At 44.3% G+C, this 14,456-nt stretch overlaps 1 protein-coding gene across 4 annotated transcripts in view; it reads right to left on the bottom strand.

Moving 5' to 3' along the window:
* Positions 1-14,152, bottom strand: part of LOC310991345 (far upstream element-binding protein 3-like) — a 41,700-nt gene extending 27,548 nt beyond the window's left edge. For 3 of the 4 annotated variants that reach the window (XM_083979022.1, XM_083979023.1, XM_083979024.1), the window contains exons 1-2: positions 13,969-14,152; positions 2,144-2,252 (exon numbers count right to left, since the gene is read on the bottom strand). In XM_083979022.1, the coding sequence (XP_083835148.1) occupies positions 2,144-2,252; positions 13,969-14,061 (202 nt within the window). In that variant the 5' untranslated portion in view covers positions 14,062-14,152. The remainder of the gene's footprint in view (positions 1-2,143; positions 2,253-13,968) is intronic. The other variant, XM_083979021.1, reaches the window with a different exon arrangement.
* Positions 14,153-14,456: the final 304 nt, after the last annotated feature.

Here is a 14,456-nt window from a genome sequence, read left to right as displayed (position 1 = left end):
GTGGAGTTGTTGGATTGTGTATTTGATGAGTTTGATGAGGGAAACCAACAAAGAAATCCCATAATGAGCCTCCGTAGCGTAGCTCTGAGCAGCTCACCGCTCTGCTCCGCCGTTCTAAAAACAGCTTGCACCGACAATTAAAGGTAACGAACCTACTGCTATGACTATAGGGATTATGGCAATGGGGGAATTTGACAAAATATTGAACTGTCAGTCAGACCAATCAGATGTTTAGACTCCACCGTTGTTTTCTTTTTATTAAAGGACTAATTTGCTCTGTTTTTTGATTCTGAGACGTTTAACTATATAAACGTTGGTGCAGCTGAATGTGGAGACATGTCTTCAATCCATACTATCATCATCATCATCATCATTACTTCTTCCTCGGCTTCGTCTCCATCACAATGAGGCAACAGCTTTAAGTGCATCCACGAAGTATCTTGAATGAAACCACCATTAGAGTGATAAATGTAAAAAAAAGTGTTGTTTTTGTAAGCAGCAAACAAAATAAAAGCTTCCACACACACAAACACACACACAGACCCGGTGGTTCAGGCGTTAATTATTAAAAAGAAAAGGATGGAGGTGTGTATGATAACGTGTTGAGGCGCTAAAACGCTGTGAGTTACGATGATGGTGGTGGTGGTGGTGAGGGAGGGGGAGGGGGGTTAATCGTATTTATCTAAATTAGTCAACAGCTGTGACACTTGTCATTCAGTTCAGGGTCGGCGCTGCATTGTTCAGATGTTCCATATAAAGTACGTACAGCTCCGACGGCTTCGTCTTAATGAGGGAGTCGGCTCGGAACAAAGAGCTGATGTGTGTGTGTGTGTGTGGTGTTTACAGGTGCAGCAGCTCCACACACACCTGAAGCAGAGTGGAGGTCTCCTCTCCTCTCCTCTCCACGCACTAACAGCTTCTGCCTTTATTCACACACAGCTTTCAGCCTCACAGACCTTGAAGAGTCTGACGCTCTGACGGGAAGTTCTGAATCTACACACAAGACTCAAACTACAACAGCTCCGGTCCAGCCGGGTGGAAAACAACTCGACTGAAACACGTGAAGCCGCCGGCTGGTTGGTCTCCGAACTGGAGGAACCAGTTCCAGAAAAATCCAACAGAGTCTCGGACCGACAGGAACGTGGAGCTGCTCTCTAACTGGCTCAACTGCAAACTTCTAACACCTGCTTCTATGGCAAATTTATGGCTCATTATCTCCTCCCCCTCATGTGGACTAAGGGCTGGGAGAAGTTTCAGAGTCCTCCGTGGCTTCTCTGAGTTACAGGGGGTCTCGGCGTAGCAGTGCATGTCCATATGACGGTTGCAAATGGATACCAACTGTCTTCGTAACAAAAAGACACACCAAAAAACATCCAAATACCTCCATGCTGCTCGTATGTAATGTCTTGTATTGAAGCCCCGACATGAGAAATTGTCCCAAAAAAATTAAATAAGTCTATATTTCAAGCTTGTTTTGTAGCGGAAGCTTCTCGAAGCTCCTCTTCCCGGTTCGTCCAAATTTGTACGAACTGGGAGGAGAAGCTTCCGTTACAAACAAGCTTGAAATATAGACTTTTAAAAAAAAAAATTCAGGACAATTTCGAATTTCGGGGCTTCAATACAAGAGGGACATTACATACGAGCAGCATGGAGGTATTTGGATGTTTTTTGGTGTGTCTTTTTGTTACGAAGACAGTTGGTATCCATTTGCAACCGTTATATGGACATGCACTGCTACGCCGAGACCCCCTGTAACTCAGAGAAGCCACGGAGGACTCTGAAACTTCTCCCAGCCCTTAGTCCACATGAGGGGGAGGAGATAATGAGGGACATTTCAATTTTGGGTGAACTATCCCTCTAAGGTTCTTGATCCTGTGGGAGCTTCCAGGTTTGGTAAACGTTGTAGCTCAGGTGTGAGGCTCGGTAAAAGGTTGTAGTTCAGACCCAAAAGCTCCAGTTGGTTCCTAGTCTGGGTAATCTGTTCTAGGTGAACTAAAACGGTACCGGTTCAAGGTTCAGGGGTCTAGGTCATGTATACAGTTTCAGTTTCAGATCTAGGGCCGGTAGAAGGTAGAAGAAGGTTGTAGCTCAGGTGCAACATTGTGGTCAAGTCAAAACTTAAACGGGGTGTGGTCGTTCTCACCTCCGTCCTCTCCTGGTCGCTTCTGTCCGGGGTAGTACAGCGAGGGCTCAACGTTTCCTGAGGAGCTGTTGAGGTGGGACATGGCTTCACCTCCCATCTTACCCACCATCTGAAACACACGCAGGAAACACAGCTGTAACATCTGGACCAACACAGCAGGAACAACGATGTAGGGAGGGATGGACAATTCAAGCAAAAGCACTATTTGATAATCGCGGGGTACTAATGGATTATTAATCGACTATTCGATTTGAAATGAGAAGCGGTACTGGAGAAGTGCCACTGCCGGCCCATCGTTTATAATCGCCCACTGAAAAACAGCCGTCGTCTTTTAAAAATGAAATTGCAGACTGTGAGACTCGCTGCCGGAGAATGAGAATATTGTAAGATGAGCGCTCATTACCTGACGAGGACTTCACGGTACCACTGTGACCGCTCAATGAAGTCCTCGTTAGGTAGTGAGCGCTCATCTTAATGAGGAAGTCTTCTCTCCCGGCGTAAAACTACCTCAATATTTTCTACCTTGCAGAATTTGAGCTGCTCCTCAGTTTCACTCGTTTTCATTTGACAGAGTTTCACACAGAACTTTCTGGTGGAGTCTTTCCATGTTTCTCCTTCTGCCACAGTAAAAAGGAAACATAAAGTCTCATAAACTATTCGATTTTTCTAAACAGAACGACTATTAAAAAATCATTGCCCATCCCTACAACGAAGGTTACGGCAGCGGTACAAAGTTTGGTACAAGTTCAGTCTCAGGAACGACTATGAAGTCCAGAGTCAACACAAGCAAGTTCCAAATCAAGTCCGCGAGTATGAAGTTGGGTTAGCTCCAGTTCAGGTCTGTATACGAGTCTAAACTGGTTTGATAAAATGTGAACTGGTCAATCCAACACTGTAAAAGGTTCAGGCAAATGAAAAAAATCAGCATCTACCAAAGACCAGGTTCTGAGTTCAAACGCCTTGCAGGCTCCAAATCAGGACCAAATGTACCAATCAAAGCCTGAGGCCGACGAGACTCAGGTGAAATTAGCCTGGAGCTAAATCTGGTGTATTTACATATTGTATGTTCATGAATACGCAGAGTCCCGTTACAAATAAACAAATAAATGAAAAAAAAGGTCCAATCACAAACCGAGACAACTGAGAATCGAGTCCTGATCAGACCTGAGCCCCTTTATTCCGTGTGGACCTGATCCTGCATCTTTGAGGATTCAACATAGGTAACTGAATTCATTGATTAATTACAATTTATGCTTTAAGAAGTTGAAATGGCATTATATGTTTTCTGTATTTGTTCCAATGAAGGTCATTCCACGACTTTTCCCAAATAAATAAACCAAAACACGATGCTTTCTTATTCCCTGGTTGGAAAGGAGCAGGGAGAAGATACTTCTTATATTGCTGCTTGTCCCTCACTCAAAATTGCCCTTTTTTATTCTATCTATTGTATCTGTTTATTGATTGTCTTATTAACAAAAATGATGTCTATTGTCTTATTGTCCTAAGTGTTCCTGTTTGAGCTCTTGCAAATCCTTTTCCAACGTGGTCTCCTTCCACAAATGGCAAATAAACTGACTCTGACTGAGCAACAGTCTTACATTAACATAAACAAAACAATACAAGTTTCAATCTGACACTTTCACACTAATAAAAGAGAGTTTGTGAGTCATTAATTACTTGTGTCATAAGATCTGATTGTTATTCATTTTAGCCTTTTCTTAAATTGGAATATTGGAATATTTTCCATTTGCTCCAGTGATGACAGTACCGTTTTGTTTTTAACCATGTGATAGTGGAGAGTTGTGAGGTTTATCATGGTGAACGTCAGTGTGAGCTCTCCGGTGTTTCTTTCTCCTCCCGTCCGCTCTAACAGGAACTTTCCTAATAAGGACGTGTTCCTAATAAGGTTCCTGACTTGGCTGCAGAGCGGCGCGGCGTCGTGTTGGAGCAGGCAGCGCTCGTACAGACGTTTCACAACTTCATCATGACTAAATAACACAAACACAACATTTCTCTGAATGACGCCTGAATTACCCAGAGTTGACTATATGGAGATGAGCTGCTGTGTACGTACGGTGGCCCCGAGGGCTCAACTCACTCCACACAGACACCTGCAACTTGCAAAGACAAAAAATGTGCCACAAATTCACATGTTGCAAAAACTCACAACACAACACCACAACTAGAGCTGCAACAATTAATCGTTTAATCGCACAATAATCGATTACTAAATTAATTGTCACCTATTCTGATAATCTAATAATCAGTTTGAGGAGTTTTTAAAGAAAAAAAGTCAAAATTCTCTGATTGCAGCTTCTTCAATGTGAATATTTCTGGTTTCTTTGTTCCTTTATGACAATAAACTGAGTCTCTCTTTGGTTTGTGGACAAAACAAGACATTAGAGGACGATGTCGTCTGGTGGTTTGAGAAACACTGACTGATGGTTTTCAACATTTTTTTTACATTTTATTGACCAAACAACTAATCGATTAATGGTTTAAATAATCAACAGATTAATCGATAATGAAAATGTGTGTTTCTGGGGACACAATAAAGCGACGGACCAGGCTAAAGACTAATGCTAAGCTAACAGACCATGTGATCGATAACCAGTAACTTCTAAAGACTAGAAGCTTTGAACCGACGCGCTGCGGCCCGGACCGGTCCCTCAGGGCCACCGTAGTACGATGACATCACTGATGACGTCATCGTTGATTCATCTGCAGCGGATTCTCTGATGAGTTTCTCTCTGACTTCTAAAGATGCAGAACTATTAATTAGTTTTCTGTTGATTTATAGTAGCCTAATCAATTATCAATATATGGTTTGAGCCGTACTTCATTATGACTTGTTTACTGCACAGACACACACACACAGCTGACACATGATGTACTGCAAAGAGACAAAACTACTGCGAAGAGACAAAACTACAGCAAAAAGACACAAAACTACAGTAAAGAGACAAAACTACTGCAAAGACACAAAACTACAGCAAAAAGACACAAAACTACTGTAAAAAGACACAAAACTACAGCAAAGAGACAAAACTACTGCAAAGACACAAAACTACTGCAAAAAGACACAAAACTGCTGCAAAAAGACAAAGTAAAACTACTGCAAAAAGACACAAAACTACTGCAAAAAGACAAAATTACTGCAAAGAGACAAAACTACTACAAAAAGACAAAAGTGCAAAAAGACACAAAACTACAGTAAAGAGACAAAACTACACAACACTACACTGTGTTTCTGTGTCGACACACTGGAGACGTCAGGACATGATGGTCATCTTCCTCCTGTGTGTGTGTGTGTGTGTGTGTGTGTGTGTGTGTGTGTGTGTGTAGGTGGGTTCTGCTCTGAGGTTCTGGTCTCTGGTTCTGTTTTCACACGTTCAGGTTTTTCTCGTCTGTCGACTGAATCCAGAGTCACTGAGTCAACAGCTCCACAGCTATTAGCTTTTAGCTGCCAGCTAACCTCACCTTGACTGGAGAGCACACACACACACACACACAATGCACACAATGCACGACACACACACACACGACACACACACACACTGCACAACACACTCAGCGAGGTAACCTTGAATATCAAGATAAAGAGAAGCAGAGAAAAGAGCAGCAGTGGAGATACCTGCTGCTGCTGCTGCCCTCAGCACACACACACACACACACACACTCTGTAACCTTGTTGTGAGGCTGGTGAATGAAGCTCTTGAACACATCTTCATCTTCATCATCATCAGTCTGTGTCTAACCGACAGCCAAACCAAACCATGAAGCTGCTGTAGACGAATTCCTCCCAATGAAATGAGTGAAGACGAAGCCTCCATGAGGTCAAAGGTCACCGGACAGGTCACTCTGTTAAATATTGTCTAGTTGGAGCAGCGACGAGGCCACGCCGCTCTCAGAGATACACAATATGACAACAGATAACACAAAACTACAGCAGAGAGACACAAAACTACAGCAGAGATACACAAAACTACTGCAGAGAGACACAAAACTACAGCAGAGACACAAAACTACAGCAGAGATATACAACTACAGTAAATAGACACAAAACTACAGCAGAGATACACAAAACTACAGCAAAGATACACAAAACTACTGCAGAGAGACACAAAACTGCAGCAGAGACACAAAACTACAGCAAAGAGACAAAACTACAGCAGAGACACAAAACTACAGCAAAGAGACAAAACTACAGCAAAGGGACAACTATTGCAAAAAGACAAAAAAGAAACTACTGCAAAGAGACAAAACTACAGCATGGACACAAAGTGACAACTACAGCAAAAAGACAAAACTAATGCAAAGACACAAAACTACTGGAAAAAGACACAACTATTGCAAAAAGACAAAACTACTGCAAGGAGACGGAACTACGGCAAAAAGACAAAAACCTACAGCATGGACGTACAACTACAGCATAGACACAAAACTGCAGCAAAGAGACAACTAGGGCAAAAAGTCACAACTATTGCAAAAAGACACAAAACTACTGCAAAGCGACATCCTGAGGAACACTGAACGACCTCTGGGACACTAGAAGGCCACATGGAGGTCAGAGGCCAGAGGTCAAAGGTCAGCAGCAGATCAGCCAATGAAAACATTCTGAGGTGAATTCAGTTTTTAACTCTGGTTCTTTGTGAAGAAACTGGAGAGTTAAAGGTGAAACTCAAAGAGTCTGGTCCAGATTATTGATCCGTTGATCAGCTGATTCCCTTTAAATCAATAAACTGGTTTGTTGGATTTTTTGTCTGACATTGAACTCAACACTTTGTGTCCGTCTGAGGCAGGTTCACTCTAACCAGTGGCGTGCACAGGGGGGGGGCAGGGGGGGCGGTCGCCCCCCCTTGTGGCCCAATTGTTGAAAAACGCGTGCTAAAGTGCCCCCTGGGAGCCAAAACGCGCGTTAAAGTGCCCTCTTGGAAGCCAAAGCACGTGCTAAAGTGTCCTCATGGGGGCCAAAACGTGTGTTAAAGTGCCCTCTAGGAGCTAAAACGTGTGCTCAAGTGCCCTCATGGGGGCCAAAACGTGTGCTAAAGTGCCCTCTAGGAGCCAAAACGTGTGCTAAAGAGCCCTCTAGGAGCCAAAACGTGTGCTAAAGTGCCCTCTAGGAGCTGAAACACGTGCTTAAGTGCCCTCTTGGGAGCTAAAACATGTGCTAAAGTGCCCTATAGGAGCCAAAACGTGTGCTAAAGTGCCCTCTAGGAGCCAAAACATGTGCTAAAGTGCCCTCTAGGAGCCAAAACGTGTGCTAAAGTGCCCTCTAGGAGCCAAAACGTGTGCTAAAGAGCCCTCTAGGAGCTGAAACGCGTGCTTAAGTGCCCTCTTGGAAGCCAAAACGCGTGCTTAAGTGCCCTCTAGGAGCCAAAACATGTGCTAAAGTGCCCTCATGGTAGCCAAAACGTGTGTTAAAGTGCCCTCTAGGAGCCAAAACACATGTTAAAGTGCCCTCTTGGAAGCCAAAACACATGTTAAAGTGCCCTTGGAAGCCAAAACGTGTGCTAAAGTGCCCTCTTGGGAGCCAAAACACGTGTTAAAACAGGCCACATCGATGTTTTTTAGTCTTAAGGTATTGATATTATAAAACAGGTCAAATCAACGTTTAAAAAGGCCAAATTTTTTTCGCCGCCGACCTGTGGTCGCCGGCCAAACGCACCATATCGCTACAGTCTCACTCTTGTCATTTTCTGAAACTTGGCAGCCCTGAAAGTGCCCTCTAGGAGCCACATCTAGGAACCAAAACGTGTGCTAAAGTGCCCTCTTGGGAGCCAAAACACGTGTTAAAGTGCCCCCTTGGAAGCCAAAATGCGTGCTAAAGTGCCCCCTTGGAAGCCAAAACGTGTACTAAAGTGTCCTCTTGGGGGCCAAAACACGTGTTAAAACAGGCCAAATCGACGTTTTTTTAGTCTTAAGGTATCGATATTAAAACAGGCCAAATCGATGTTAAAAAAGGCCAAAAATGTTCGCCGCCGACCTGTGGTCGCCGGCCAAACGCACCATGTCGCTACAGTCTCACTCTTGTCATTTTCTGAAACTTGGCAGCCCTGAAAGTGCCCTCTAGGAGCCACATCTAGGAGCCAAAACGTGTGCTAAAGTGGCCTCTTGGGAGCTAAAACACGTGTTAAAGTGCCTTCAGGGAAGCCAAAACGCGTGCTAAAGTGCCCTCTTCAGTGGCGAGGACGCGCTATTAGGTGCCCCTTTTTTTCCTTTTCGCCCCTGCCCTTCAAAAAGTCTGTGCACACCACTGACTCTAACCTGACATTTTAACCACTGATCAATAGGACGAATCTCCTTGATGTTTACAACTACTTCCTGGTAGAAAACCAGCATGAGAACAATAGTGACGGACGAGAGTTTCACTATATATATCTAATTTTTCATGTCACTATATCGCCGTTTAGACTAATCTGATGTTTGTAAAGTCTATAAAACCAATGATTGGACAAACATTACTATTTACGTGTGCACATTTTTGTAATTAGTCATGGTTATCATAGATTAGCCGGGCTAACGGTTAGCTACCTGTTTAACTTTAATAACTCAGTGACTCAATAAACGCTCCATGAACAAATATTTTCTCCAGCGGATATCTGAGTTCCAACATGACTGAGCTAACTGGAGTAGTTTCATGTCGTGTCCCACAACGGGAGGGTTTTAACAGCTGACGTCCTGCTGTTAGCTTAGCTACCGCCGTTAGCTTAGCTGCTGTTAGCTTAGCTACCGCCGTTAGCTGTATCGTGTCCCACAACGGGAGGGTTTTAACAGCTGACGTCCTGCTGTTAGCTTAGCTACCGCCGTTAGCTTAGCTGCTGCTGTTAGCTTAGCTACCGTTAGCTTAGCTACCGTTAGCTGTCCCTGTCAGCTGAGACACTGATGCTTTCTAGACACTGTGATTCCCCCAAACTGAATAAATACAACACATAGCAACACAAAACACACACACAGAAATAGTAATGTTTCTTCAATCATTTCAGATTTGTCTAAACGGTGATAGGGCGTGAAAAATATGATATATAGCTAAACTCTCGTTCGTTACTACTGATCTCATTCACATTACAGCTGGTTTTCTACCCGGAAGTAGAATGTAAACAACAAGGAGATTCGGTCTATAGATCGATTATCAGAGAGGTGACAGGTGTTGTCATGGTGACGCCTGGTGACCTTGGACAACAAATCATATTCTGTAAAGACGTAAACAACAGACCAACAACAAACAAACATCCCATAATCAGTTTTAGATTCTTTTGACTCGACATGTGAACACGTCTGTCAACGACTCCACACGCACAGACACAAACACACAAACACACACACAAGATGGACCCGAGGCCCTGTTGACACGGCAACGCCCCGCAGGTGAAAACAACTAAATATTTTATGGGATGTGCCTTTTGTTCAGACGGCGACGGCATTTTTGGGGCATATAAAACACAAAAAAGTGAAACCAGCCTCCAGAGTGGAAATCTTAAAACCGCTCCACCGTCTAAAGGGCAATAACGCAGAAAGTCTCTGATCCATTTCACCAGAACAGGAAAACAACTAACATGACGGACTACACAAACTTTGCGTCACCTTGTGGAAGCAGATTTCTCCCCAAATCGCGGAGTAAAAAGTGGAAACTAGTCCAGCAACACGATTATTTTCATTATCAATTAATCTGTCGATTATTTTTACGATTAATCGTTTAGTTCTTTGGTCAATAAAATGTAAAAAAATGTTGAAAAACATCAACCAGTGTTTCTCAAACCACCAGACGACATCCTCAAACATCTTGTTTTGTCCACAAACCAAAGAGAGACTCAGTTTATTGTCATAAAGGAACAAAGAAACCAGAAATATTCACATTGAAGAAGCTGGAATCAGAGAGTTTGGACTTTTTATCTTTAAAAAACGACTCAAACTGATTATTAGATTAGAATTAGGGGTGCACCGAAAGGCATTTTTTGGGCCGAAGCCGAATACCGAATAAAATCAAAACGCTTGGCCGAATAACCGAATAATACCGAATACTGAAAGTGGTTATAAAGTTTTTAAATAAAATATTTTTTTAAACTTAATTTTCAAAGAAAGTAAATGTTTATTGACTATTCTGACAGTTTTTGAATATTCCAGTTGCCGTTGCTCATCAAAAAAGCACAAGAAGTTAAATAAAGTTTTTCATTTATATCGGCCCATTGTGAGTGCTGAAAGATCTATGCAAGTACATTCCAAAAAAACCCAAGTGTCTTTTCAAACAGTGGTTCCTAACCTTTCTTGGTCAGATTTTTTTTAATTCATCAATTAGGCTGCTAGACATTTCAGGCGACCTCATTTGAATTTCAGGCGACCCCACGTGGGGTCCCGACCCCAAGGTTGGGAAACACTGTTTTAAAAGACGTCGGCCACGGACGGAGTTGGCGAGTCGACATGCTGGGACGAGGAGCTTTCGTTTTAACTGCTGCAGCCGTCTCTCCCTTTCGTAGCCTACTCAGCATGTTGTTGTTTGGTTTTTAAATGATTCCTACAGGAACGCGGTCCCCTCACTCAGCCTCTCAGTGGCCGTGTCTCCGCTGCATACAGGACGCACCGGCACCGGGCTCTTGGAGCGACGTGCAACGGTGCGCGCGGTCGCTGTGCAGCTTCCCCCCACTGCTCTTGTTGCTGTTGTTTTTCCAGCAGTAGGAGTCACCTACTAATAAAGCTCCATGAAGTTTAAGCTGCCGTTTCCATCGTCGCGCGATCGCGTATTTATCAGACTTTTTTTTTTTTTTTTTTTTTATATTCGGCCTTGCTTTGCGCTCATTCCACCGAAGGCCGAATGTTGCTTTTTTTGCAATTTTCGGCCGAATATATTCGGTTACCGAATAATCGGTGCACCCCTAATTAGAATAGTTGACAATTCATTTACAGGGATACGTCAACTTTTTTTTTCTTCGTATCTTGCCTCACTCTCGAGTCCATGACCAGCAGATAGACACCATCCTTTCGACTGTGCTTGCAGTAACAAGGGAGATAGAGCCGTATCACCCGTAATTAGCTTAGCTCAAACGCTGGAAGTGTATGGGTAGTGTTAGCCTGCCTCCACCTAAAGTCGCTAATTAGCTTAGCTCAAACACTGGAAGTGTATAGGTAGTGTTAGCCTGCGTCCTACCTAAAGTCGCTAATTAGCTTAGCTCAAACACTGGAAGTGTATAGGTAGTGTTAGCCTGCCTCCACCTAAAGTCGCTAATTAGCTTAGCTCAAACGCTAGAAGTGTATAGGTAGTGTTAGCCTGCCTCCACCTAAAGTCGCTAATTAGCTTAGCTCAAACACTGGAAGTGTATGGGTAGTGTTAGCCTGCCTCCACCTAAAGTCGCTAATTAGCTTAGCTCAAACACTGGAAGTGTATAGGTAGTGTTAGCCTGCCTCCTACCTAAAGTCGCTAATTAGCTTAGCTCAAACACTGGAAGTGTATGGGTAGTGTTAGCTTGTCTCCACCTAAACTCTTTAACAACTCTAAACGGAAACCGGCGGACCGATCTTCGTCTCAGAGCTGACAAGACTCTCCGGTAAGGCATCTTGAGCGGTCAAATGCCGCTAACGGGACGAGATCGGTCAAAACGGAGGGTTCAAGCAAAGACGCTTTATTTTGGTTCAAGCTAGCTACATCGAGGGTAGGTTAGCTTCCAATTTCAAAGTAAAAGCACAAATTCTATCGTCATGGTTTTCTGTAGGTAAAGGGCAACGGGTGTTTTATTTTGTGGAAGTAACCGAAAGTGCGTTGGTCACAACGGCTAGCTTGAGTAGCGCCGAATTCGTCCGAACAAAATTGTAAACAGCTGGTATTTAGACAAATTAACGACACACTGCTGATCTAAACGGCTACTTTCTCACCTAAACATGTTTGAAATGTGGATAAAGTGATATATTTACAGAGTTTAGAGCTAAAATGAAATCAGCTTCTGACTGCTGATTTCAGCTCGGGTAGGAGGCAGGCTAACACTACCCATACACTTCCAGTGTTTGAGCTAAGCTAATTAGTGACTTTAGGTGGAGGCAGGCTAACACTACCTATACACTTCCAGTGTTTGAGCTAAGCTAATTAGCGACTTTAGGTGGAGGCAGGCTAACACTACCCATACACTTCCAGTGTTTGAGCTAAACTAATTAGCGACTTTAGGTGGAGGCAGGCTAACACTACCCATACACTTCCAGCGTTTGAGCTAAGCTAATTAGCGACTTTAGGTGGAGGCAGGCTAACACTACCTATACACTTCCAGTGTTTGAGCTAAGCTAATTAGCGACTTTAGGTGGAGGCAGGCTAACACTACCTATACGCTTCCAGTGTTTGAGCTAAGCTAATTAGCAGTGCACTAGCTCTGCCCGTATCTCCCTTGTTACTGCACGCACAGTCGAAAGGATGGTGTCAATCTGCTGGTCATGGACTCAGGAGTGAGGCTATACACTAAGGAAAAAAAAAGTTGGTGTATCCCTTTAAATAATCGATTATTGTTCGATTCATTGTTGCAGCTCTAGTGAGAACGCGTTTTCTGTTCAGATTGTTTCCGTGTAGGCTACACACACATCCTGAGACGGGTCAGGGCCTGAAGAACCCGTCCCTCTGGACCACAGGTGACCAGACACACTGACACACACACACACACACTGACACACACACCTGATGAACCTGATCCAGTCTAGTCTAGTCTGCAGGAACCATGCAGACTTCAGCACAGACTAGAGATAGACCCAGTTTATCAGTGTGTGTGTGTGTGTGTGCGTGTGTGCGTGCGTGTGTGTGTGTCTATATTCTGTCTACATTCGGTGTCATAAACTATAAACTGTTTTGTCTTGTCTGTAACAACATCTCTGCCCCGTCTGTCTGTCCGTCCTGGGTGAGGGATCCCTCCTCTGTTGCTCACCATGAGCTTTCTCAGATTTTTTCCCCTGTTTAAAGGGTTTTCCATGGAGTTTTTCCTCAGTCGATGTGAGAGGGCAGAGGATGTTATTGTGATGCCATGAGACAAACTGTTGTTAAAAACGGGGCTAGCTATACTACACAAATTAAATTGCCTTGCCTAGTCTATAGGAAGCGGACACACCTCCCCATGGCTGTATAAGGTCCTGAGTGTGTTGCATAACGCAGCCTACTTTAACCAACTTACAGTAAACAGCAGCCTATAAGGGGAGGGGGAGGAGGAGGAGGAGAAGGGGGGGGGGGGGTCTAGCTCTTATATTAACTGTTGTAAAGCGGGTGAGACTATAACACAGTCTGGTTCTGGTTCTGGTTCTGGTCTGCAGCCCAACAGGTTGCCTCTCTGCCTCTCTCTGTGTCTGTCTGTTCGCCGCCGCCGCCTCAGTGACACGTGTGGCCAAACTTCTGTCCTCCTCTTCCTCCTCCTTCACCTCCTTCACCTCCTCCTCCTCTTCCTCCCCGCGGGGTGACAGCTCCACAAAGTTGCCCCTAACACCCCCCTAACTAACTAACCAACCCCCCCTCACCACCACCAGGCCGTGACACGGTGTTTCAGAACCGGCCACAGGTCCAACAACTCCGCTTCCCTTTTCCTTTTCCCTTCCTACCCGAGTTCCACAGTTCAGTTAGCATGTTAGCATGTGTGCTAATAGTTGAGTAGTGTGTGTGTGTAGTTGTAGTTGTGTGAGTGTGGTAGTGTGTGTGTGTGTGGTTGTGTGTGAGAGTGTGTAGTTGTGTGTGAGAGTGTGTTGTCGGAGCACACACAAGAAGTTCACAACCACGGGGGGAAGGAAGGAAAGAAACCGAATAAAAAGTTGCTTTGGCTCGATCCAAACGGCGCGGTTCGGCTCGGCTCGGCTCTGCGTGTGGAGTTGTTTACCTGCCGGGCCCTCTGCAACACGTCGGCCAGGCCGTCCGCCTTCAGCCCCGGCTGGCTCATCGAGGCCTGTCCCTGCACCAGCTCCGCCATCATAGCGCCACTACTAGCTAGTAACTTAGCCGCGACCGTTAGCCCCGTCAGTTTAGTTAGCCGTTACAGCTAGCCGCCGGATTAGCAGGCGCTGCTAGCTGAAGCTGTGGCCGCGGAGAGCGCGTCGAGGCGAGAGGCCTCACTCCCACCGGTTTCTGGGGAACCATGCGGAAGTAGATCAACAGCGACTGTAGTTTTAGTGTTTTTACTGCGTTTATTTTGTTTTCTTCCTGTATTATTATCCTCATTATTTAATTTTTTTTGCTTTGTAGTGGTATTTGTTTTGCTTTTTATGTGTGTTTCTGTACTATCTTTCTGTATCTGATTGTGTTTGTGTATTCCTATTGTTTTAGCTTGTAGTTTTTAGCTTTTACTTTTAATTTTTTGAGCTTTTAGTT

The sequence above is a fragment of the Trachurus trachurus genome (assembly GCF_905171665.1).
Source record: "Trachurus trachurus genome assembly, chromosome: 9".
In the NCBI taxonomy this organism is placed as follows: domain Eukaryota; kingdom Metazoa; phylum Chordata; class Actinopteri; order Carangiformes; family Carangidae; genus Trachurus; species Trachurus trachurus.
The sequence above is the reverse complement of the archived record's forward strand: the minus strand, read 5'-3'. Positions and strand labels throughout refer to the sequence as shown.